General features: G+C 40.3%; 1 protein-coding gene across 1 annotated transcript in view; it reads left to right on the top strand.

Annotated features, from left to right (window-relative positions):
• Positions 1–27,306, top strand: part of cubn (cubilin (intrinsic factor-cobalamin receptor)) — a 104,551-nt gene that overhangs the window by 33,064 nt on the left and 44,181 nt on the right. The window contains exons 24-38 of the mRNA XM_071527520.1: positions 777–937; positions 1,782–1,963; positions 2,694–2,850; positions 5,801–5,991; positions 14,608–14,767; positions 15,244–15,425; positions 15,631–15,799; positions 16,976–17,157; positions 20,075–20,231; positions 21,667–21,783; positions 22,256–22,369; positions 23,006–23,134; positions 23,295–23,427; positions 25,108–25,313; positions 26,609–26,790. Coding sequence (XP_071383621.1) covers positions 777–937; positions 1,782–1,963; positions 2,694–2,850; positions 5,801–5,991; positions 14,608–14,767; positions 15,244–15,425; positions 15,631–15,799; positions 16,976–17,157; positions 20,075–20,231; positions 21,667–21,783; positions 22,256–22,369; positions 23,006–23,134; positions 23,295–23,427; positions 25,108–25,313; positions 26,609–26,790 — 2,422 coding nt within the window. The remainder of the gene's footprint in view (positions 1–776; positions 938–1,781; positions 1,964–2,693; positions 2,851–5,800; positions 5,992–14,607; positions 14,768–15,243; positions 15,426–15,630; positions 15,800–16,975; positions 17,158–20,074; positions 20,232–21,666; positions 21,784–22,255; positions 22,370–23,005; positions 23,135–23,294; positions 23,428–25,107; positions 25,314–26,608; positions 26,791–27,306) is intronic.

Below are 27,306 nucleotides of genomic sequence, written 5' to 3' on the forward strand. Positions count from 1 at the left end.
AGCGGAATATTGAGCGGAGTTTCAACTCGCTCCACTCACACATGCTCTGGTGGTGACCAATTTTTGACACATTATCGAGGTTTGAGAGTAAAACCGCCATGCACCAAATACTGGTGAAATTAGTCTTTGGCTGATAAATCGATAACTGTCACCCACCACACTGGCCAGAAACTTTTTGAGATGCTTACATTTGAATGCCTTGGTTATATTTGATTGATTGATTGATTGATTTTATTAATGGATATAGAAGACAATGAATCCAAGGGATAACATGTAAAAGTGAGAACACTTATTTCCAACATGGTCCCTGATGTCAGAAAACAGGACAGACAGTAACACATAACATCCATAGAATCCTCTAAAACAACAAGCAACAAAAATCCAAAGACAACCTTAATATAATATATATATTTAGTTCTGTTGCACTTCATGATGAATTACAAACTTCATCCATTGTATAAGTGGGTGTGCAAGTTTTAACACACAATGCCTGATACAGGAAATAACACTGGAAATGGGTAGGTGACTTCTGTGAAAAAGGTATATTAATTGTTTAATTGTAATTTTAAGTTTACCAGCCCTTGGTAGAAGAGTCAAAAAGTTAATTTCAGACACTGCATTATTATTTATTATTTGACACGCAGATTCCACTGTGAAACCTAGGAAATGTATGTGATCTCTCACAGCTGTTACAATTTGTTGCCTACACACCAAAGAAACATCCATATTCCTTCAAAATGACCACTGAGATTTTGAACTTCCACCTTCTCCTGCAGGGATGGAGGCTATGAGACATCTCCTTTGATTGGTAAGTTCTGCGCCAATCAGAGGCCTCCGGTCTTGGTATCCCATAGCAACCGTCTCTGGGTCAAGTTCCGGTCGGATGTGTCCGTCACACGCCGCGGTTTCACCGCCCACTGGGATGGCACACAAACAGGTGAGTGCGCGCGCATGCATGTGTGTTTGTGTGTGTGTGTGTGCACGACAGTGTCCACCATTTATATGTACTGTATATCAACACATTCCCATGGTTCCTTTTCCCAGTATGGTCCCAACACAACATTTTTACTACAAAAGGAGGGAGTTAGGATGTATATCCAAAGAAACTCATGAAACTCATGAAACCTGGCGACAAACTACTAGTGGATATCTATTAGGCTTGTGCAATATCCAAAATGTAATATTGCGATATTGTCCCACCAAAATATCCTGATATATGATATTATTGGGGGGGGGGGGGGGGGGTTATTTCTTCCAAATTACATCAAATTTCTAGGCTATAATAATAATTACTATTATTTACAGCCTAGAAATTTGATCTGACTATGCATTGAAGGAAACAATGGCCATTTGGTATAATTTGCTCATTCCAGCTATTTCCATAAAAATGGTCTATTTGTGGAAAAAGGAACCCACTTGAATTGAGACAAAATTTTCACTTCAAGTATGATTATTTTTGTTTTTTTTACTATCCTACCACTAGTAGATTAAAGGTTTATAAGTTTAAAAGCTTGTACAGTTGTGATCTAAGCAACACATGATTCCTCGGCCGGGAACAGGGGGCGCAATATTCGATATTGTGGAAAATATTGCGATATTCAATATCGAATATCGGCCCAAGCCTAATATCTACCCAAGGAATCACAGTGTACATGCAACATAGTATATTCAAGCCATGAAAACCATGGGAATGGTGGTGATCATCTTTTCTTGAAAATAATAAGCCAAGACTTGACTTCAGCGATAGTATCATAGAGTATTCCCCCTGTCCTCTCCCCTAGGCTGTGGAGGGACTTTGGCCACCCCATCCGGGGGATTCTCCTCCCCTAACTACCCCCTGCCCTACCACCCCAACGCTGAGTGTTACTGGACCATCAGGACCAACCAGGGCAGCCAGCTCCTCCTCTCATTCTCTAATTTCCACCTGGAGGCGAGCTCCAGCTGCTCCTACGACTACTTGACCGTGAGTGCTACACCTCACACTGTGTGGTGGTCTGAAGATGATTTGCTGAAGGACCAAATCAAATTGAATGCTGATTTTATTGGAGAAATAATGTCTGAATTATATTTGACTTGAAAGGGGCATGTAGCAATTCATGATGCCAGTAAGTATGTTATCTTGAATTTTTTTTTTTTTGTATCTTGAAAAATTTCAATAGTTGTGTTCTACTTGGATAGGAACTATTTTTTCTCAAAGACGCACTACCTTCTAAGCCGGTGTAAGCATCCATGAGAATGCTACTGTCTCCAAAAATAATTGCTGACAGCAAACTTTTTTTTTATTTTTTCAAGATAACACTGTGAGAGTTGTGTTTGGTTTATTATAGTTTATTATAGAAGTATGCCCCTCATCATGATGAGGATCATGACGGAAAACATGTTATTTGGGCCCAGGGTTCAAAATACCGAATTATTCCTTTAATTCCCCTTTTATATTATTTCATTCATACACTTCTACTTACTATGTTCAAGTGTTGAAATTGTCAAATGCATATGTTTATATGACCCTCTTGCTATATTCTTATTTATATTCTATTTTTCTTTGCTGCATCCTATTACTAGTAACTGTTGCAGTGACCCAATCATTGAAGATTCATCTGATCGTATTTCACTATTAATTTTTGCCTCTGCTCACTTGTTGTTGGCATCACTGGTGTAAAGTGAAGTGACTGTGTGTGTCTCTGTGTGTCCAGGTGTATGATGGGAACAGCACCAGTGCTCCAGAGCTGGCCAGGCTGTGTGGCAGCCAGCTACCCGACTCCATCAACTCCTCCAGCAGTCAGCTCTATGTTAAACTACGCACCGACAGCAGCGTCAGCACAGGAGGCTTCCTGGCATCCTACACCACCAGTACGAACACACACAGATACACACACACACACAATATAGATGATGGATGATATACACATACACATGATAGAGCCATGATACAGATACACAAAATGTACACTGTGCATATTACACTGCCTGTCAAAGGTTTGGACACATCTGATTGAATGTACTGTGTTTTTCATTCTCTTAAAGCCATTTTGATCTGAAGGCTTCTGCTTAAATACTTGAAATTTGTTTCTTAGGCAAATATAAATAGTGAAGTTGATTCCTATGTATGAATTTCTTTCCAAAGCCTTTGCCTTTCCATCAAGGCAAAGGGCGGCTACTTTAAAGGATCTAAAATATAAGATAGTTTTGATTTGTTTAACACGGTTTTTGGTCACTGCATAATTCCATTTGTGTTACTTCACAGTTTTGATGGCTATACTATTATTCTAAAATGTGGAAAATAGTAAAAATAAAGAAAAATGTGGTGTGTCCAAACTTTTTGACAGGCAGTGTATACATACAACCTCAGACACTGGCGTGCGCACACTAGGGCTGCAACTAACGATTATTTTCATTGTCGATTAATCTGTTGATTATTTTCTCGATTAATCGATTAGTTGTTTGGTCTATAAAATGTCAGAAAATGGTGAAAAATGTGGATCAGTGTTTCCCAAAGCCCAAGATGACGTCCTCAAATGTCTTGTTTTGTCCACAACCCAAAGATATTCAGTTTACTGTCATAGAGGAGTAAAGAAACCAGAAAATATTCACATTTTAGAAGCTGGAATCAGAGAATTTTGACTTATTTTTCTGAAAAAATTACTCAAACCGATTAATCGATTAACAAAATAGTTGGCGATGAATGTAATAGTTGACAACTAATCGATTAATCATTGCAGCATACACACACACACACACACACACACAAACTAGGTCTATAAGTACACATAAAAGGAAGCCAGAATTTGTTGATGTGTTGATATGGCAACAGGGTTACATAATGCAAAGAGAGAGTTCAGGAGGTGAGGGGGGAAGGTTGGCAGAACAAAAGAATGTCAAGTCAAGTTTATTTATGTAGCCCTCCATAACAAAATAATGTCTCAAAGGACTTACAGAGAACAAGCCTACCTAGATCTAACTAATCAACAGTCAAAAACCAAAATGATGCAATACAATATGCAAGAAAATGAAACAGACAGCCAACAGACAGTGATTGCTCCTCTTCACAGATAAAACTCAACGCAAGCTTAAACATGTTCCCTGTCCGGCTAAACACAGTAGAAAACCCAAATGGAATTTAGATTAAAATATTGAAATAGTTTTCTGTGAGGAGAATTTTTTTTTCTTCACACTTGGACGCCCATTCTAGCTTGTAATTCTACTATGAACAGGCGTGTCAGAAAATAGTGCACACTTGACATTATGTATTAGGGCTGTCAGTTGCCCCTAAAAATGAGACTATGAATTGACTGAAATTAGATAAATTCGACTGAAATTCTAATATTAATGATGAAATGTACATTATATTGACACGTGAAAGCGGGGTGCAATAAATGGACAGTGAGTTCTAAACAAATTCAGCAAAAAAATGCTATTTCTGACACATTTGACGGGCAGGTTGGGACTCAGATTCCCTCTGACTGCCTTATTATGCATTACCAGCTCAGTGATCCAAGGATGATGATGATATTCCATATTGAATATTATTTTTGTCAAAGCAGGTTTCACATTTGTCAAATGGTAGTAACTCTTCAGTTGCTGATCTGCTTTGCGGTAGATCAGGCAGAGCACAGTGGTCATGCGTCAGGCACTCTACATGTCCACCAATCACATGCCACCACGACCTAACTCTGCTAACTAGGCGGTCCATATAAACAGATCAAGTGCTTACTTATCCCGCTTACACTTATGCTGCTGCATTGCATTGCTTCCTGCTCCACCATTGCCTGCTAATACTGTCACAGTGATCACAGCACTCAGGAATTCATGCTATGTTAGTGTAACCGGTGAAATGCTGCATTGTGTGGACTTAGGGCCTGCCATGACTTTTTTGGGCATAAATGTTAGTGTGTAGTGAAAGTTCAGGTCTGCAGGAGTGTTTTGAAATAGAACTTGTGCTGTTGCAATGAAAGGTAAATTGTACAGTGTCCAATTTAGTCAGAAAAGGTCAGAATAATATATAGTTAAGAATGGCACATGGTATGGCATTTTTCACTATTATTATGACATCAAACATTAATATGGATGCTCACGTATTGAACTGATGAATAAATACAAGGTAATTGGTTTAAAACAGTATTTCTACATTTTTTAAATCTTGCGCTTTTATTTTGAAGGCTGTCCAAACAGTCCAAACCGGAAGTACTCTTTTCTCATAATTACGAGATAAGTTATTTCGTAATTATGAGATCTTTATCTCATAATTATGAGATATGGAAGTCATAATTACGAGAAACCATCTCCGATTTTTTTTTTGGTGAATGCAATACGCTTCCGTAAATATTAGCTTAACTCATACAGTTATTTTGTTTCATTTGTTATATATAACTTTATATAAGGGCCAGTGCATGAAAATATATAAACTAACAGGTGCCTCCAGACTTAATGACACTAGGGATAACAAAAATAAAAATATGAATGATAAGACACTATAAAATGGATTATGATATCATATGGGAGGAAAAATGACACCCACCTCTCCCATAGGGGAACACAGCAAAAGGGTATCAGGTCAGGTATACAAACTATAATGACTGGTTTAGTGTAATTATACATGTAATAACAACTCTGTTACATTGGCTCAGTATGTCTGTTATATTCTCATCATATTTAGTGATGTGCATCTCTCAGGCTGTGTCCCATATGAGGGGGGTTTGTCTGAACTGCGTTACAATCACATTTTTATTGCGCAGGTCAATGAATCGCGGTGCACCCTAAATGATCAGTTTTGTTGTCTGTGTGCCACTGTGTGTGTGTTCAGAGTGCCGTGGCGTGCTGATCTCAGGCCAGCGTAGAGGAGTGCTGGAGTCTCTGAACTTCCCCAGCAGCTACCCGGCCAATTCCCTGTGCAGCTGGACCATCCAGGCAAGCAGCGGAAACACTATCAACTACACCTTCATCGCATTCCAGCTGGAGTCCACCTCCAGCAACTGCATCTACGACTATGTCAAGGTACACACACACACACACACACACACAGGCTTTCAGGTGACATAATGCACCCGCTGGCCACCACATTGGAGGTCCGTAGCTCTTGGGCATCAAGTGGCTTTGAACACCTAGTTGCATTTCTAAATATGCAACTTGGTCATCGCAACAGAACTGAATAGACTGGGAGCTGTGATTTATTTAGTAGTTTATTTGATAGGGACAGTGCAGTTAACATAATTACACTTCACAATTGAAATATAAAAGATGTGTGCACATGGAGTTTGTAGCTACTGCTAATTTCCAACCATTGTCCCTAGTTGGGCTTTTAAATAGGAAGTACAGAAATAAAAGTAGAAGGGCACTCGGAGAGCGCAGACCTCCGCCAAGGTTCGTGCTATTATTGCTTGTTCGTGAGTCGGATCCGGATCCGCTCCAAAATTTAATGGGTTCTTCCTTGGCCCATGCTACACCCTTCCACGAAGTTTCATGAAAATCGGGCCAGTAGTTTTTCCGTAATCCTGCCTCTGCGTTACTTGTTTGTCTAATCCAAAGAGGCGCTGTGATCATCAGACCTCTTTGGATTAGACAAGTAATGCAAATCACCATCAGCTGCACCAATTTGCTGCAAATACTGTATGCTTTGGGAGTCAAAACACTATTATTGTCCCCCGTGGTCGGAAAAAGTCTCTGGATCACTAGTTGCTTTTTAGAAATAAAATACACATACACAACATTGCCCCCCTGAGAACGGGGGACTGTAGCAAATATAGTCACATGCAAATTAGTGTGTGACATCTTCTGATGACTTCTAGCGAGATTATAAGCAGCCAATAACTGCTCTCTGTGGAAGATAGTTGAAAACACTGTGCTAACAAAGTCAAAAGCCAACCAAACAACTCAGAGTGTTTATAGAGTAGAGGGTTAATTCAGAGTAGAATAGAGACTAGGGCTAAAGACTAGACAGTTTACTGTGTCACAGTAACCTACAAATCCACCTTATCAGACCATTCACTTTTACTTTTACTGAGAATCAGTGATCGTCACTTTTAATTGTGTCTCATGTTTTTTTTTATATCTCATTTACAGAGTTATTTATTCTTCTTTTAACCTTTTTTTTTTTTTATCTTGTTTGTGTTTCCTATTTCTATCTCCCTATTATGTATATGTATCTTGTCTTTATGCCTTCCTGTAAAGCACTTTGTAAAGTCTGCTTTTAGATAAGTGCTATAGAAATTATGCATACTATTTATTATTGCTATTATTATTACACCAGTGTAGAGAAAAATCTGTTATACTTTGAGAAAAGCATTTATGCTTTTTCATTTAAAAGATCCTATCCTTATATACCTTCATATTTATTCTACTATATTTATTCTACTACTGTACTACTATGATGTATAATTTGAATTCTCAGCCTAAAAATATGGCAAACACTATTAAGGTGGATAAAGTGAATTGAGCTGGTTTACATCCCTGGTCTAAATATAACCAGTGAAGTTGCTCAAATTGTTCCACCCTGCTGCATGTATTGAGTTCAGCTCTGGGAGCTTTTATCCTTATGTTTGCTTGTAGTGTTTTGAAGAGAGTTAGGGAGCAAGAGAGTTTTCTGTTGGTATTATATTCCCTCCCACAAAAACAGTACAGCTGTAGTAGTGTGTCAGTGGAAACAGCTTCAGGAGAAAGAACAGAAAAGAAGGAAAGGAAGGAAAAGAAAACTGACTGAATGTTTTTCTACAGGCCGCCTCTGTCACCATGGTTACCCTGACACATAATGACATCATTGGCTCACAAGAAAAATAGACTCATTATGTGTGTGTGTGTGTGTGTGTGTGTGTGTGCTGCTCAGCCAGGCTGATCTCATCCTGTCATTGCATTCCTTTCTGTCTCCCACACAGCAACTCCAATCAGTGGTGTTGGTTTGAAATAATACAAAACCATAGAGTAGGTAAGTGTGAGTGTGTAAGTAAATAAGTAAGTAAAGCTTTTTAAAACACCTCACATAGCAGAAAAGTGGCAGAGGATACAATAACAATGACAAGCAAGTTAAAACAAAATGGACATAAAACACAGATCAAACTTTAAAATGACTAACCTATAAAAATGCAGAAAACACAAACACAAAGAAAATCAGTTAAAACAAACTATCAAACATATTTAAACAAAATGGACATCAAAACAAAGATAAAACTAAAAAAACAATAAAAATGGCTAACCTATAGAAATGAGTTTTCAGGTGCTGCTTAAAACAGATTTGATTCAACAGATTTGGCAGATCTAACACATTTAGGGCAACGGTTCCAGAGAGCCAGAGCTAGAATGGTAAAAGCATGGTCGCCTTTTGGTTAAGGCTCAAGCGAGGAATGGATAAAAGGCATAGATCGGACAATCTGAGTGACCAACCGGTGGAATAAGGGATCAACAGCTCAGTAATGTAAGTAGGGGTTAGGCTGTGCAGAGCCTTATAAGTGAGCAATGATCATTCTAAATCTCACAGGAAGCCAATGAAGGGAGACAAGAATTGGGGTGATATGGGACCTACAGCTAATTTTGGTTAACAGCCTGACAGCCACATTTTGTACTCAGAGCAGCTTGGTTAAGGCAGGTGAAAAGGGAATTGCAGTAATCTAAACATGAGAAAATTATGGTATGAATTAATTTTGGCTGATAATATGGATCTAATTTTTGCAATGTTTCTTAATTGGACTGAACAAGATTATTTATGTGTTCCTCGAAGTTCAAGTACTAGTCAAAAACAACACCAAGATTGATGGCCTTGATGTTAGTAGCAAGGGGACCAATACACTAATCAACCTCTCTGGCAAAATGATCAGGGCTAATCACAAGGACCTCAGTTTTGTCAGGGTTAAGCTGGAGAAAACTGAGAGACATCCAGGCCTTAAAGGAATAGTTCATCCAAAAATGAAAATTCAGTCATTATCTACTCACCCCCATGTTGATGGAAAGTCGGGTGGAGTTTCTTAGTCCACAAAACAGTCCTGGAGCTTCACAGCAAAACAGCGTTTTCCTAAACAACCGAAGTTGCTGGGGACTGAAACGTAAAAAAAAACAACCAAAAAAAACTCATAAAATGGCTCCATACAGCTTGTCCGGCGTAATCCAAGTCTCCGGAAGCCCTGAGATCCCAAGTTGACTTGAAAAGACGTCATTTACACCCTTTTTTTAGCCAAAATCTTCACTGTAGCCACTGAGCTCGTTCACGTTAGCGCGCACCTCGTCTGAAGTGGGTGCATGAGCTCGAAGGCGCGCACATGCGCCGCTAGACAAGATCAATGAGAACTCGCGATCTCTCCATACCTCCGTGTTTACACTGCTACCCAGAAACTAGCGTCACACACAACAGAGAGAGTTCTGCTGAAGTTGCAGCAACAAGTACCTCTGCTGGATCTAACATTTTCGGTCTTTGATCTGTTACCTAACCATTATAGCTTCTTTCAATAGTGCTTCGTTGATTCTCGTTGATCTCGTCTAGCGGCGCATGTATGCGCATTTTGAGCTCGTGCACCCACTTCAGACGAGGTGCGCGCTAATGTGAACGTGGCTTTGAGCTCAGCGGCTACAATGAAGATTTCGGCTAAAAAAAGGGTGTAAATGACATCTTTTCAAGTCAATTTGAGATCTCGGGGCTTCCGGAGACTTGGATTATGCCGGACGAGCTGTATGGAGCCATTTATTGAGTTTTTTTCGGTTGTTTTTTTACATTTTAAGACATGATCCCAGCAACTTTGGTTGTTTAGGAGAATGCTGTAACGCTGTTTTGCTGTGAAGCTCCAGGACTGTTTTGTGGACTAAGAAACTTCACCCGACTTTCCATCAACATGGGGGTGAGTAGATAATGACTGAATTTCATTTTTGGGTGAACTATTCCTTTAATGGCAACAGTTATGAAGGATGGCCAGATTATTCAGGTTTTTCAGTTTGACAGAAAAATACAGCTGCATGTCATCAGCGTAACAATGATATGAGATGCCATGGAAAGGGCTGAACAGATGACCCAGAGGAAGCATGTATAACGAGAACAGGATAGGTCCAAGGATTGACCCCTGAGGGACTCCACATACAAGACACAAACTGTTGATATAAACATTAAAATACTGTATCTCTTAGACAACTAAGAGGAAAACCATTTAAGAGCAGTACCCGAAATACCAACCCAATTGCAAGGCCTATCAGTTAAAATGGCATGATCAGTAGTGTCAAGCAACACTGGAGTGGAATATTCACCTATCCACCAACATTGCAATATGGAACATCAGGACCATGAGGAAAGACAGCAGTAATAGCGGAGGAGATAAAGAGGTACAGAATATCTCTCCTGGGTCTGTGTGAAACCAGATGGCTCCAGTCAGAGCAGGTTAAACTGGCCAGTGGTGAGTCCATATTGTACTCGGGACACCTAGAAGACTCTGCACCACATAAAGAGGGAGTAGGGTTCATGCTATCCAAAGAAGCTCAGAGGGCCCTCATCAGCTGGGAATTTTGCTGTAATGATCCTTGAGTTGATCAAGGATCATTACAGCAAAATTCCATACTACACATAAGAAAATAAACAAATAGTACAATGCTATGGACCACTTCTACAACCAACTACATCACATACTGCAGACCAAGAAAGGAAAGGACATCATGATTTTAATGGGAGACATGAATGCGAAGATAGGAGGAAACAATAATGGTTATGAGCTGATAATGGGAAAGCAAGGGCTTGGAACCATGAATGAAAATGGAGAAAGATTTGCAGCAGTCTGTGCAGACAACAACTTGGTCCCACACAAGGATATCCAAGCAACATGGGTTTCGGCCAACCACACAACTGAAAATCAGATTGACCACATCTGCATCAGGTGGAAGTTTAGGCGCTCACTGCTGGATCTCAAGGGAGCTGATGCTGGGTCTGACCATCACCTAGTCATAGCAAGGACCCAGCTGATTGAAACGAATGAAACCCAGAGAAGCAAGAGTCCAATTCAACATACAGCAATTTCAAGACATAGGCACATTGGAACTATACCAAGTCACATTACACAACCGGTTTCAAGCACTACAAGACCAAGAAACAGAAACCCCAAGATCACTGGAGGAGATGTGGAAAGGTCTGAAGTCCAAATCGAAGGAGACATGTGAAGAAGTGGTAGGGAGAAAAAAGACAAAAAGCAAACCCTGGCCAGAAACATACAAGAAAGTGAGTGAGAGAAGGGATCTGAAGGATAATCTGAATCTGAAGGAACTCTATTTAACCACAAAGAAGCTAACCAGCAAATTCAAACAAGCACAAGTACACATTAAGGACACAAAAGGTACACACCTCACAACCACTGAAGATCAACTTCACAGATGATCTGAACACTTTAGAGAGCTGCTCAACAGACAGCCCCCTCAACTGACAGCAAAGATTCCACCAGCTCCAAACCTGCTGGAGATAAACTGCAACCCCCCCCACCAAGATGGAACTTAGGAAGGCCATTACGGCCTTGAGAGGGGGTAAGACAGAAGGGCCGGATGAGATACCAGCAGAAGCCCTCAAGGCAGACATTGAAACCTCCACCAGCATGCTTCACCACCTCATGCAGGCTATCTGGGAGGAAGAAAAAGTCCCGTTGGATTGGCGAGATGGTAACATTGTAAAGATTCCCAAGAAAGGGGACTTCAGGGAGTACAAAGACTACAACAAAATAATGATCCTTTCAACACCAGGGAAGGTGCTCAACCAAATTCTACTGGGGAGGCTTCAGAAAGTGGTTGATGAAAAACTGAGGGAAAACCAGGCTGGCTTCAGGAATGGTAGATCTTGTGGAGACCAAATTGCCACCCTCAGGATTATCATCGAACAATCCATAGAATAGAACTCTCCCGTTTATGTCAATTTCATAGATTTTGAAAAGGCATTTGACAGTGTGGATCATGAGATACTGTGGAAACTGATGGCGCACTATGGCATCCCCGCCGAAGTTCATCAGCATCATCAAGACCACCTACCAAGGGATGCAATGTTGAGTTCTGCCCATCAGAGGCCTTTGAGGTTCCTTCCTCTTCCTCCTCTGCATAGACTGGACCATGAACCAAGTAACCAACAACAGCAGAACCGGCATACAGTGGAGCCTGACCGAACAGCTAGAGCAGGGGTACTCAAATACAGATCTTAAAGGTCCACAAAGAAAATTTTCAATTAGACAAAGGTCCGTTTATTAAGGTCAGTCAAGCTTTTAACGAATTATAATTAAATTATTAAATTAATAATATAAAATTAAATATAAAATATATATAATATAAAATTAAATTATATAAAATATATAAAATAAAATTAAATAAAATATAAAATTACATGTTAAATTAAATTAAATTAAAGCTACAAATCACCATTTCCCCATTATCCCCATCCCCCAAACCCGGTTCACACACCCAGCCACCAAAGGTGAATCAAACCATCCTAAGAATCAAAGTCCAAATAAGTCCAGAACTATTGTACATTGTGTCAAACACTGTTGCTTAATGAGAGAAGTGGCACCTTTGGTCTGCTGCCAAGACTTTGAACTTTGGCACAAAAGGTGTGATGGCCAGGCAGAGACACTGATGCAAGTGTTCATTGGTGAGTCGGCTGCGGTACTCGTTCTTCACCGTGTTCATTGTTGAGAATGCAGACTCACTGCTGTAGGCTGGCCACCTTTGAACACGCCATTTTAGATTGATTCACGTTCCAAATCTAGGCTAGTAGCTAACTGCTGACGAAACGAGCTGCGCTGTCAACTTCATTACACCGGTCTTTGTTCTCTTCTCTTGTAAAAATAAAGTTTGAAAAAAAAAGTGTGGCTCTACAGTATGACGTCGCGTCCGCGACCCACCGCTGTCATGGAGATGACGGGACGCTGAATGTGATTGGACCAAACCAAAGCAGAGTAGACGTCCTCACACAGACAGTGGAGCAGTCAGAGCGCTGCTTGCAGTGGAGAAAGCGGAGAATTTTGACTCGTTGCGTTGCGGCGAAGTCTCGCAGATAATACAAATAATACATATGAAAAGTATAATTTGCTCAGAGTCCGGAGACAGTTGTGGTTCGGTCCGGATCCGGACCGGAGTCCGGACTTTGAGGATGACTGAGCTAGAGGATCTAGATTTTTAACTGAGTTGAATCAAAGGTGGGTTTTGTGAAGAGTGGTTGGACACTTGCTGTCTTAAAATAATCACGTACGCAGCCAGATGTGAGAGATTGGTTAATAATGGACAGAAGGCTGGGGCCTATGACTGGCAGCACCTCTTTAAGAAATTTTGTATTACATCAAAAGGACTGGAAGACGGGCACATGTGAGATGCAATATCCAAGAGATTTTGCAGGGAAGTATGGGTGAACTCAGACAATAATATAGGGCAAACTCCTGAGACAGAGCACAAAACATCAAGGTTAAAGTTTGACCTGGGACCATTGATATTGCCAACAAAGAAGGATAAAAAAATTTCAGTCAGTTAACAAGGCAGGGACCGCAGGAAAGGCGAGATTCACAAGCTGATTAATACTATTGAACAAGAACCTAGGGTTATGCTTGTTATTACTAATTAAGCCAGAAAAATATGAAAATAAAAAATAAAATAGGCAGCGCTCGCTTCTTTTTTTTTCGTTTTGTTTAAGTTTATTTTATAAATCCTTCATTCAACATCAGTTCGATGTTCATGGATAAAAGATGTGATCCTCTTTGATTGGGGTGAAGACTGTCATGTTTAAAAAGTTAAGATTGTTTCAGGAAAGAGGTAAAATTATCCACAAAAACGATGTCCTTGGTTTTACAGTTGGTGCAGGCAGCCAAAATTTACATCACCAAAACTAGGTGTGTGCGCGTGTGTGTGTGTGTGTATCTTTTGACCTTGTTTACAAGTAGAGCAAGTGTCCCATAAATCCCACAGTGACACAGAAGCAAAGTTGATGGCAAAGACACGCAAACATAATTCATAAATGTTTCATGCTGGAGCAACCGCCAAATGGGCAGACCACATTTGATCATGCTCCATAGTGCCACCATGAGGACAACCTTGCAATAAGACCTATTATTTTTTAATTTCTGAAGCCACACAGCATATTTAAACTGCCTACATCATACCTATTTCACAGTTTGCTTGATCTCTGCAAAACTGCCGCTGAGAAAATAGCTAATTCGTTATATCCCATCCCAACATCCTGCTTCCTTGTGACTTTAATATAAGACTGTGACTTCAAAGTGTCCCTGGAGACTACAGCATTGCTCCATCACACCCAGCCTCCACGACACATACCTGTTTGTGTGATCGCTAATAAATTCAGCCCTTGTTTCACCCGAACCTCGTCTGTACGTCTCATTCAACTTAACAGTCACATATTATAGATAAAAAATAGTGAGCAATGGGTTGGAGAAGTGCTTTTTATGTTTGGATTAAGTTATGAACCAGAGCTTTCCATTTCATTCTATTCCATTTTATTAATTTGAAGCACCAGTTAGCTTTTCTTTATTTACTGCATGATTATTGTTTACCTGTCTTGCAACAGTTTATTCTCTTTGTCTTTGTTTACTATATTTGTGTGACTGTGTATTTTATGGACATTATACCTCTATGCAACTCCACTCATATCCATTTCTCCAACTACCGCTTCCCTAGCTCTATAACGGGCCTAATGAGCAAGCTCCTCTGATTGGTACATTCTGTGGGACCACGCCCCCTCCAGCCAACGGCACCACAAGCTCCTCCCTCACCGTGGTGTTCAGAACAGACTCCTCCGTGTCCATGTCTGGCTTCCAGATGATGTGGTACCAGAATGGTAAGAGGAAAATGTGCTTAGTTGTGACTCTGAGCCAAGCTAGTTCAGAGGTTCCAACACACCCCAACACCATAATACAACTCCCTGACAAACTACAAAGATACATATTGGATTGCAACCAGCTAACCCTCTCACACAAGCCAGCAAACCACTTATAGTCCTAGCTAGCTTATAAAACTCGCCAGCTAATGTCCCCATCTAATTTCTGATTTCACCAGTCCTCTTTCTTTTCTCCAAAAATTTGATATACACCATTTGGAAAAATGATTGGTAGCACATTTTTTATAGCTTAAGTCCTTGGTTTAAAAAAAAAAATAAAAAAAATAAAAAAAATAAAATTAGGGACTGGATTATCTACGTATTAGAGATATTGAATGATGGCTTCAGTTGATTTTTTTTTTTTTTTCAAAATAGGTTTGCATGATTTTGGAAATAGACCCAACACAGCCTTTCTGACTTGGTGTCTCCCCCTGCAGGTTGTGGTGCGGAGCTGTCTGGTCCCAGCGGTTCCTTCAATAGCCCTGGCTACCCCAGCAGGTATCCAGAGAACAGGGAGTGTATCTGGAATATCGCCACGGCAGCTGGCAGCAGCATCACCATCACCATCCATGAGTTTGACGTGGAGTACCACCAAGACTGCAACTACGACGTGCTGGAGGTGAAATAAGGACCTGTCTCTTTGTTAGGTTTGGTTTGGTTGGACTTTGCATGCAAAGGCAAGGAGGCATTATCAAATTGCTGTTTCATCTTTTCTTTTTCAAATTTTGAGTCTCCATAGTCTCATGAAAACTACATAGCTCATGAAAACTCATAAACAGTACTGGAGTGGGCCCTTGACCCAATGACGTTTGACCTCCCCTCAGGTGTTTGGAGGCCCTGACCTGTCGGCTCCTCGGCTGGCCCAGCTCTGCACCACCACCTCCAGCCCCATGCAGGTCTCCAGCACCGGCAACATGCTCACCGTGCGCTTCAAGTCCGATGCCTACGTCAGCGGTCGTGGGTTCAACGCCAGCTGGGCCGAAACCCAGGGAGGTAGGTGGACAACACACACGCACACACACATACCATACTATACCGTACCACAATGTTGTAGTTGAGTTCCAAATCCTCAATGTTCGAATCTGAGTCCAAGCCTGAATCACCAAGGTCATGTCCAAGTTGAGTCTAAAGTTCTCAGTACTCGAGTCCGATTCCGAGTAACCAGCTAATATCTGTGACCTAATCTGCTAGACATTTAGTTAATGTTGGGTATAACTTTAGTCAGCTAACATGATGTTAATCTGCTGGCTAGTTCAAACCTCAACACACAGTTACTTTCCAGGGTGCATCCTAGACAGATGGTGGTTGAAATTTGTGGTTGTTCCAGTTTTTATGCCTCCACACCGGCGACAGCTGTGGTCCGTCCGTCCGTCCATCCCATTGTCATCAAGGCAATATCTCAGGAACGCCTGGAGGGAATTTCATTACATCTGGCAAAAACGTCCACTTGGACTCAAGGATGAACTGATTAGAATTTGGTGGTCAAAGGTCAAAGGTCAAGGTCACTGTGACCTCACAAAAGACATTTTTGGCCATAACTCAAGAATTCATACCCTAATTATGACAAAATTTCACACAAATGTCTAATAGGATAAAATGATGAAGTGATGACATTTTATATCAAAAAGTTCAAAGGTCAACTTCACTGTGACATCATAATGTTTTGCTTACCACTGTAGCTGAGAAAACGTTCTTGGGTCATTCTACAAAAACGGTGGAAGTGCTGTCACTTACTTTTGCAGACACCAAAGTCCTTTAAGTTGACCTAATAATCACATGAATTATATATGTTCAATAAATAAAGACTGTCCTTGCAATGATAAAACAAAGTTTATTGGCGGAGGCATACAACCGCGAGGCGGTTATTTCTAGTTTCCTCAAGTGTCCTTTTACATATCGTACATTACTTAGACTACTTTTCACGCCAGTTAATGTAAAATCTATGTATGCAAAACTCACAATACATGTTGGAAACTCGTTCACTTGACTAGTTCCACTCCAAAGCATTGTGTGCTTACCAATTTGTTAAATCATCATGTAATGTATCCCTTTCTATCCCTTCCCTGCTATATCTACTAGCCAGACACCAACCAAGCTCCACAGTTTTCTACCAGCACTGGTGGACTGTCATTCTCAATAAACCTTTACCTCCTCTGCTCTCTCCTCCAGGCTGTGGAGGCCCAGTCACAGCTCCATCAGGGGAGATCCACTCCCCCTTGTACCCCAACAACTATCCCAACAACGTGGACTGCTCCTGGGTCATAAGTGTGGAGCTAAACCACCGCGTCTTCTTCAACTTCTCTGACCTGGACATTGAGCCTCACAGCAACTGCCTCTGGGACTATGTGGCTGTAAGTGACTGAGAGTCACAGTATTGACAATATGCACACAGTAATGCACACAGTAATGCCACATTACTGTGTGCATGTAAATGTAGCCAAATATGACCAATTGAACACAAAAGCAACAGGCAATCAACAAAATAATGGCAACAAGTTTTATTACACTACAAAATTAGTTGTAACTGCACATGTGATTATTGTGTGAATCATTGGGCCTCATGCAGCAACAATCTCTTAAATTTCTCTTATATTTTCTCTTAATTTTCTGTTAAGAGAAAAAATAAGAGAAGTCAACTCCAGATGCACCAAACGTTCTTAACCATCCAAATCTGCTCTTACCCAGGTGTGCTGAATGATGAATCCCACTTGATCATAAATTGGAGGCGCGTGGCCAATCGTTTGTTATTAGCATAGGTAACGCCCCTTAAACACCATATAAGGGCAGGTGTTGTGCCGTGTGCAAATACTCTGGCACATGGCCAAGAATTGGAGAGGTGCTCTTGGTAATCTGAAATGGCTCAGCAGCCATTCATCCGTCTCATCAAATAGATCTGTGCGATCTCTAAAAACGCGTTCTCTGTAAGGCCTGGATGGCCAAAGCATCTAAGAGCAGTATGTCAGCCATTCAGAAGCTGAACGCACGCAATATCGTCCAAGGGTTTTTATAGTCTTAACTGGGATCAATGGACCAACAGTATTTCTTTAGCCCACAAATTGAATAATCCAATCATTAGAATTACTCTAAAACATATAATAATCTACATTTGATTATATGATATTCATGCATTTTTTTATGTTCCTCAAATTTAAAACTTATGTTTCCTTGCGTTGGACAATCAATTTGTGGACTGTAAAAACGAGATGATTTTTTCTTATCTTGGTAAGAGTGCTCTCGACCACTAAAATTTTCTCTTACCTAAGAGAAGAGCAAAAATAAGAAAACAATGCTGAATCCCAGAAATCAATGGGTACTAACAAAATAAGAACAAATTGTGGATACGAACAAAAATAAGAGAAAATTTGTTCGTATATCACTTCATGCATGAGGCCCATTGCCAAAATTAAACTGTGGTGCACATCATTATGCGCATAAAACATGGTGACAGGGATTTCAGTATCTACAGGTATGTGAATTCGACTTAAAATGGGTCATCATTATGCCATGGCGATATATTTGGGGTGCTGTATATTCATATTTGAGGTGCTGTATATTCGCGGCATGTAACTCTACACCAGACAAGAATATTGATATTGAACAATGCAAAGAGCAGTTGATGAATGACTAGGAGAATAGGGCAGCATGGGGTGGAGGGTCTGTCTGTTGCTATCTATTGTAAATTCTCAACTCAAATGAGAAGTGAGCACTGCTGTGATTCAGCCTGTGGTTGCCTGAAACGATGACCTCAAGGAAGTGTCTCAAGTTCTCCCTACAAGGGGTTGCTGAGGCAGTTCTAATACTTTGGGTTTAAAGCTGACAATTTGCGCTCTCTTCACTGTTCTTTCTACTATTTCTCCTGTCACAGTGAAGTCATGAAACACAAAGACCAAAGTGCTGAAAGCTGTAAAACCGCATTGGTCTGTAACTCCAGAATGATGTCATTTGATCTGATTCTTGATGGTCTAAACCACATTTGGCACAGCAGCTGCTCCTTGTCTGAGAGGAAGGTTCAACCATACATACTGCACGGTGACACACAGACTTCTATTGTTTTTGTGTGGATTCTTCTTCTTTTTCTCACATTACTGTGGATGACAGCACATTTTATGGGGCAACAGGGTACAATGACCCACAGAGAACATATGAATCCCAGTGATGAGGTCGTGCTTATCACATGGTCATGTGGTGGAGAGCAAACCACTATTAATTCAAATGACTACTTGTCATAGAGGGATAAAATTGACCATTTGAATGATTCAGACTAGTAGAATATGTCATTCCAAAGGGAGGTATCTGTCAGGAGGCAACTGTTTGAATTTTGAGAACTTAATTATCTAGAAATCTTGTGCTCCTGTTCAGAATTCACCAGAATTTAACTTGGACAAGTAGGTTGAATCTACTAGATTGGGACACTCTACTCTGTTGTAGCCCCACTTCCTGATTTAGGCTGATAAGATGGCTGGAATTTTACATAAAAACTGGACTAGTGCAGCCTAGTCTTAGCACCTTAAAGTCCTTTGCCTACCAAATGCAAACTTTTTCATGATTAAATCTGTTGAATTCTTCTTCTCATATACACAGGTTCCTCTGGAAGTCTTCCAGTGAGGTTGTATTTGGGGGAATTCATTATATGATAGCTGGTTCTGTTGCGACCAATAGACCTTACATCAATCTAAATTGGATTGTGATGCAAGTAAATCATTGCAAATAGAGTGTAATCTCCCTTTTTTCTGATTTCCCGGATTAGTAGTTTCTGTATGACAACTCTGTTTACCTTAGATCAGTGATTCTCAACCTTTTTCATATCAAGGACCCCTAATTTAGTCCACATTAGGGCCCCCGGACCCCCATTTGATGAGATTTTGTCTCTCAGACCCAAATCTGAGAATATTTTTATTGTTAGATATGGTTTTGTCCAGAATTCCATGACTGCCTGTATTGTAGGTAGAGAGATAACAGAAAAACTATGATCAAAACAGCCATTCTTCTACATTCTCTAATTGTGTTAACTTATTGTAAAACATTGTTAACAGTTCATCAATTTGCTGGGGACCTCCTGGAACCCCCTCAAGGACCCTTGGTGGTCCCCAGACCCCACGTTGAGCACCACTGCCTTAGATCATATTTTGTTGCTGTATAATTACACATGTAATTATGGAAACGAGGGACCTGTAATGTAAAGGGTTGTAATAGCACTCTAGAGTCTACTTGCCCTTAACTTTTATGGCTACATAGCTATACTCTGTCTGTCTGTGTGACTCTCTGTAGATCTATGACGGTCCGACCATGTCTTCTCCTCTGCTGGGTCGAGTCTGTGGTACCAATCTTCCTCCCTCCATCACCTCCACCCAGAGCACCATCTACGTTCGCTTCAGGTCCGACTCCAGTCGCAGCCACCGCGGCTTCAGCGCTCGCTTCTCTGAAGGTAGGTCTCATTTTGCCTCTCTGTGTTTAACCACTGGAATATGGGTGAAATATTAAATATGCAGTATAATATGATATCGGGCGTAACTGCACTTATGCCCTTTTGACACCAAGCAAAACCCCACTTTTGACACTGAACAAGCATTGTGATTGTGGGTAGAGGATTCTAACAGCACTTAGGTCAACTTAAAATGCATGCTGACGTAAGTAATGCTAGCATGGCAGCATGATCACATCATTTTTAGTATCCTATTCATATCCTAATTAATATTCTAGGTCAATATTAGATGAATGTAAATATGTTAATATTCCCATTAAAAACTTAGGCGTATAGATACAAAATGTTATTTTATAATGTTAGGAGTGTGAACTGGTCAAGATGAGCTCTGATAGTCAGACTGCTGGTAGCTGAAGTTCTCCCTCAGTGTTATGAGGAGTTTTACAGGTCTTTGAATGTGTCCCAGGACACATCACTTATTGATGTGTCCTGGGACACATTCAAAGACCTGTAAAAATATAATACAAAAATGTATTATACTAGCAAAAGAAAAAAAAGTAGTAGTTTAGAATCAAAAGTAGTTTCTTATGTCTATAGAGGTTTATTAGAAAGGTTTATTAAAAGTTTTTAACAGAAAAAATGTATCAATCAATTTGATATGTTCCATGTAGCCTACAGTTTTAAAGGCCTTGGTGAAAGTTGTTATTCATTCTGATCTTGTTTTATATTTCAGTGTTGATTGAATTTTGTGGAAGTTTGTGGAAATTTGAAGTTTGTGCCAAAAAGGCGTATTTCACTCTTTTGCCATTTTTAATAAAGTTAACAAATATAATTCAACTTAAACTGTAGTATTGTTTTTACAGTAATGCTCAATCTGATAACACAAAACATATTGTGCTTAGTATGTGGTAACGGCAGCTGATCCAAGTTTGATCAAAATTTGTTTTGGCGCTCCTGTAAAATCTACTATAACGAACTTACCCCTTTGGCTCCAAGCCCTCGATATGATCTTGACAGACCAGCAAACACAACTAATGAAACGGCAAACCAAACCAAGATTGTAGGCTCATATTGTCAATGGAGGAGACAATGGTTCATTTTTTCATCCATCACGCAGGATAGCTCAGACACCACTGATCGGGTTTTGATGAAACTCACCACTGTGTTCCAGCATTTTAAAAATTGCACTTGTTGGCTCTGCACTTGTTTGGCTTAATTCATCTGTCCGTCACGTGCAATATCAGACACCACTGATCAGATTTTAGGCAAACTTGGGGAATGATGCATCTCATCACTGAGTTCTGTCATTTTCAAAATTACACTGATCAGCCCAAGGGCACTGCAATTACAGATCAAAAGATGTTGACTGGATGCTACAGTTGCCAGCAATAGTGGGATGCCCCATCAGATGACTATTTTTTTTTTCCTTTGATGGCAGCTTGTGGCGCTACCATCAGAACAGATGACGTGGGCGGAGCCATCCAGTCACCACGGTACCCAGCTGCATACCCGCCCAATCAGAACTGCAGCTGGATCATCAGAGCACAGGAGCCATGTGAGTTGGCTAAATCAACTTTAAACTCTAGCTCTCAAACATGAAAACACATTTTCTTGTATACATGGGCCCATATTCATAAAAATCAGCAGTAGCAGCGAGGTAATTTTAGGTGATTCATAAAGTTACTGTGGTGGTGGCTACCACTGAGGAGACACTTTACCATGGCATTATTGTCTGTGGTGACCCGGGTGAAAGTCAATGAAAATCAAAATGTAAATGAAGTATTGCATATTCAACAACCCCCTGATCAAGCACAATGGTTCACAAACTAGAACAGCAGAACAGCAGAACTTGCACACCTGTTTCTATGGAAAGCACTGAAACAAATTGACAAAACATAGCTTCCAGAAATATTTTGTTATTAATGCTGTTGGTATTTTTGGGATTTTTATGAATGTGGGCCATGGTGTTTTAAACATGATGTTATTTTATTCTTTTAAATTTCAACCTGTTGTCTTTCTGTGGCCAGTCAACCATGTGACCTTGTCATTTACTGACTTTGACTTGGAGATGATCAACTCTAACTGTTCCCACGATGCTGTGGAGATCCTGGATGGAGACAACTACCAGGCCCCTTCTATAGGTACCTGTGTGTTTCTGTGTGTGTGTGTGTGTGTGTGTGTGTGCGTGTGTGTGTGTGTGTGTGTGTGTGTGTATGGTTTGGTGATGGTGACGTTTGTGCTTGTGAGCCTGCATGTGTGCTGTGTCTTGCTGATTGGCTATTTTCTACCAGAGGGTATAATGATATAGTAAACGATGATATCCTATAACAGTGGTTCTCAATGGGGTCCTCGAGGCCATCCCAGGGGGTCCCCAGTAAACCGATGAATCGTTAAACTTCATTATTTCATTTACAAGAACAATTATAGAATGTGAAGAATGGCTATTTTGATCATAGTTTCACTGTTATCTCTCTACCTACAATACAGATAGTCATGGAGTTCTGGACAAAATCATATCTAACAATAAAAATATTCTCAGATTTGGGTCCGAGAGACAAAATCTCATCAAATGGGGGTCCATGGTCCTAATGTGGACTACATTAGGGGTCCTTGATATGAAAAAGGTTGAGAACCACTGTCCTATAACATCCAAGATGCCAGATTTGATAGAAATAAACAAATATAATTAGCACAGTCGTTCAGTTAGTGCAATGATCTGCATGAATATAGTCAGATTGAGTTTTGCTGGATCAATTTTGCCGATATTTTCCTTTCAGGTCGCTACTGTGGTACTCAGATCCCGCACCCAGTGACATCCTTCAGCAATGCCCTGGTGGTCAACTTCGTCTCTGACATCTCCGTCTCCAAAAAAGGCTTCAGAGCCACCTACTCTGCTTCCACCTCCAGTAAGATTTCACACAAGCAAGGGCTGCTTGTTTCCATCTCTAATCTCTCCCATCTAGCTATTGTGATAACTGATCACCCCAAATTCCGAACGGTTCTGTCGTGCGTATTGACCGGACCTGCTGGAAAACAAATCTGACTCTCCTCACCTCTCCTCCTCAGGTTGCGGAGGAGATCTGGTGAGTGAGACCGGTGCCTTCAACAGTCCCAACTACCCAGATGCCTATCCCCCTAACGTGGAGTGTGTCTGGACCATCAGAAGCTCACCAGGGAATCGCCTCCAGCTCTCCTTCATGTTAGTCAATGCTTGCTAAAAATAGCTGCTAAGATCTGATAGACCAGTGATTCTCAACCATGTGCCATCATGCCATCAAGAGTCTGTTTTCAAGTAAACAGTTCAGTAGCTGATTTCACTGACTAACACACCTTCCATCAGAGAGGAGGAACTAATTAGTAAAAAGAGCTGAATTAGTGTTTGGTTGGAATGAAACCCTGCACACACTTTGTCCTCCGTGGCACATGATTGAAAACCACTGTGCTAGAGCATCACTGTATATACTGTATGCAAAGCAAGTTAAAGGGAAAATCTCACCTCAGATCCTCTTACACTGTTTTCTATCATCAGTCAGTGATGTTCAATGCATTGATGAAGTGTTGTGATTTACTTTTATCATACCCACTTTCCCTCAACCCGCCTCATCTACTTCTACTCAGTTGGTGATTTCCTCCATTTCCCAGAATGCCTTTTGACAACCCCCAGAGAAGGGGTGTGAACTGTTTGCTTTCAGTCAAAGGTGAGCGTAGGGGCATATAAATATAGCTAGCTAGCCACCTAGTTTGTGGACGTTGGCGCGTGTGTATGATCATGGCCATGCCATTTACTTAAAACGCGACTGCATTGTGACTGAATTGCATTCTGGTCTATTGAGGCAACTGTTGGTGGAGACTGTCTCTGCCTCTTCTATGATGGATTTCTCCCTGTGTGATTGTTGAACATCGGTGCAAAATGGTAGGTGTAGAAATACGTCCTTGGGTTCCTACGCAGGTCTGGAAAGTCTGGAAAAGTGTTAAAAATGAATTTGATCATTTCCAGGTCTTGAATAGTTTGGGAATTTGAAACAATGTCTGGAAAAGTATGGAAAATGTTGTGGTTCAGGTCCGATAGACACATAATTCTAGCTTTTATGTTGTTGTAGACCCACTTTGAGTCCACAGTTTTTGTTGATGTAAAGAATAATGTTCAGATAGAGGGATGCTCTTATGCTCTTATTACCCAGCCGCTGTCAGCATGCATTATATCAAATACCGACCAAAATCAAATCCAGTCAAGAACATAGGGTCTGGGAAAAATATGGAATTTTAAAATGGAACCCGTGTAGGAACCCTGCCAATCATCTCACATATTCAGATATTTGTCGCTGTGAAGAACAATCTTCATCTATACAGTGATATGACCTAGTTAGCAGGGGCAAGATGTCTATCTGCATAAATCATATTGAACACCAGACAAAATCTTCAAAACAAATCAAGGTCTGGAAAAAGTATGGAATTTTTTAATTGAAAATGTGAAGGAACCCTGATTTGGATTCTGAGGGACTGACATCAAAACCTGACGTTTACTGTTGATGTGATGTCATGTGGTCTACATTTAGCCAGTTACTTGCCAATAGTGTCTTAGATTTTTCCTGTAATTATTAGGAAAATAGTAGCTTAAGTTTTAGAGAATTGGGCCTAAATCCCCACAGTGCCAGTGCCAAAGGTAGATAGAAGGATGGAAGTGAATGAGTAACTCTTTTCCATCCTTCAGCAACTACTGCTGAGTTGCCCTTGAGCAAGGCAGTTAACCCCCAAATTGTCAAGTTCAGTGAAGCTGCTCAGTAGTTCAGTATGACTTTGCAGTCATTTGATGTTGAATATTCAGTGTTTGAGTAGTTTAACGATGAACATTAGTCGTGTCTTGATGTGTTTTTTTCAGTATATTCCAGCTGGAGGGAGACTCACAGTGCAGGCATGACTTCCTGGAGATCAGGGAGGGAAACTCTACGGGCCCTCTGGTTGGTCGCTTCTGTGGAAACTCCCTCCCATCCAACTACACCTCTGTGATTGGTCACATCCTCTGGGTTAAGTTCCGCTCTGACATGTCCATCAGTGGAGCTGGCTTCAGAGCCACCTTCTCACACTGTGAGTGTGTGTGTGTGCGTGTATACATTTAAAGAATGTTTATTGGTCCTATTCATATCTCTTAATAACATTAATTATTAGTTATTTTTTTCATAATTATTAGTCATAATTTCACCTTAACAGGAAAGTATTTCACCAAAACAAAATTATTTTTGCACACAAGTAGGATTCGACTAATATGGGTTTTTGAAAGCTATAATAACAAAATAATAGCTAAATAACAATACCACTATTTTTGTATTGAAGCTACTGACAGCTGATATTTTGTGTTGATATTCAATATTTAAATTTGATCATTTTCATACCAAAAAAATATATTTTTTTTTGCGACCAAATACCCAAAAAATATTTTGTGTTTCCCCCAGAATGTTATTGCCAGGGTGGAAACAGCATTTAGACCATGAGACACTAAAACTCTCCATTAATAATAATAATAATCATAATCATAATCATTCATATCCATGCATACTTGGACTGGAATCTAATCAAAATGTCTCATTAGAATCAATTCAGGTTAAAGGTTTCCCAAAGACAGCCAGTGTAGTACTGATGAGTTCTACAGTAAATAATCAATCAAAATGCATCATCCATTCATCATATCAGAGGTGGGCCAGACCAAGGTTATTATAGTTTTGCATTTTTCATTAGTTTTTATTTTTATTTCATTTTGACTTTTTGTTTTCAATTTCAGTTTAGTTTTAATTAGTTTTTAAAGCGGGTTTGCTAGTTTAGTTTAGTTTTTATTTTTTGAAAATGCTTAGTTTTAGTTTAGTTTTTATTAGTTTCAGTGTTAGTTTTAGTCTTTTTTGTAATATGGGGTATTTGTCAGGGGCGAGATTCAAAAAGGTAAAAAAAAAAATGAAAAAAAAAATAAAATTGGAAGATAGATTTCATATCCACCCAAAATACTAGGCTTATGTGTGAAATAAACTGACAAAGACGAAAACTAAAGACATTTTCTCTATAATTTTACTTTGTTTTAGTTAGTTTTGTAAACACACAATACAGTTTCAGTTAGTTATCGTTTTTTGTAAAGCCTTGTTTTTATTTTTATTTTTATTTCAGTTTCACACCTAGTTTTCGTTATTTCATTAGTTCTCGTTAACGATAATAACCTTGGGCCACACTGAGTAGAACAAGACCCCATTTTTAATAAAAGCACAATATTGGCTCCATATATCGGTCTAACCCTACACTCAAGAATTACACTGGAAATGACTTACTGTGTTATCCTTGAGTGCTTAAGTCTTGGACAGTGTGCAGTTGGTGTATGCTGTGCTCTCTTCCTTCCTCAGTGTATGGTAATGATGTGACGGGGGAGTCTGGCCAGATAGCGTCCCCGCTGTACCCCCGGACGTACCCCAACAACGCCCACTACCGCTGGACCGTCACTGTGGACGGGGACAGCTTCGTCCAAATCCGCTTCCTGGACATGGACATAGAGGACTTGTACGACTGCTACTACGACCAGCTCAAGGTAGGTGTGTGTGTGTGTGTGTGTGTGTGTGTGTGTGTGTGTGTGGGTATGACTTCAGTCACTTTCAGGGACACACACCAGACTTAAGACCAGTTGATTGGGGATGGCTTGTGCAATTGGGGACAAAAACCGTGTCCCCAATTGGTAAAAAGCAGATTTTTGGGTCAGTGGTTAAAGTTATGTAGTGGTTATGGTTATGGTTAGGGTAAGTCTCCAGGAAATGAATATAAGTCTATGTAAATACCCCAAAAGTGACATAAGTAAGACTGTGTGTGTGTGTGTGTGTGTGTGTGTGTGTGTGTGTGTGTGCGCGTGCATGAGTGAGTGAGTTCCTACCACATCAGAGGCATTTTGGGTCGGTGATTCAAGAGCCTGTATTCATCTCCACCAATCAGAAGTCATGATAGATAGATAGATAGATGGATAGATAGACAGACAGACAGACAGACAGACAGACAGACAGACAGAGGTAGATAGATAGATAGATAGATGGATAGATAGATAGACCTTTGTTGT

Source organism: Centroberyx affinis, unplaced genomic scaffold (genome assembly GCF_046629955.1).
Source record: "Centroberyx affinis isolate AG114_WGS23_722 - 3 ecotype Tasmania unplaced genomic scaffold, CSIRO-AGI_Caff_v1 ptg000113l_1, whole genome shotgun sequence".
NCBI classification, from domain to species: Eukaryota; Metazoa; Chordata; class Actinopteri; order Beryciformes; family Berycidae; genus Centroberyx; species Centroberyx affinis.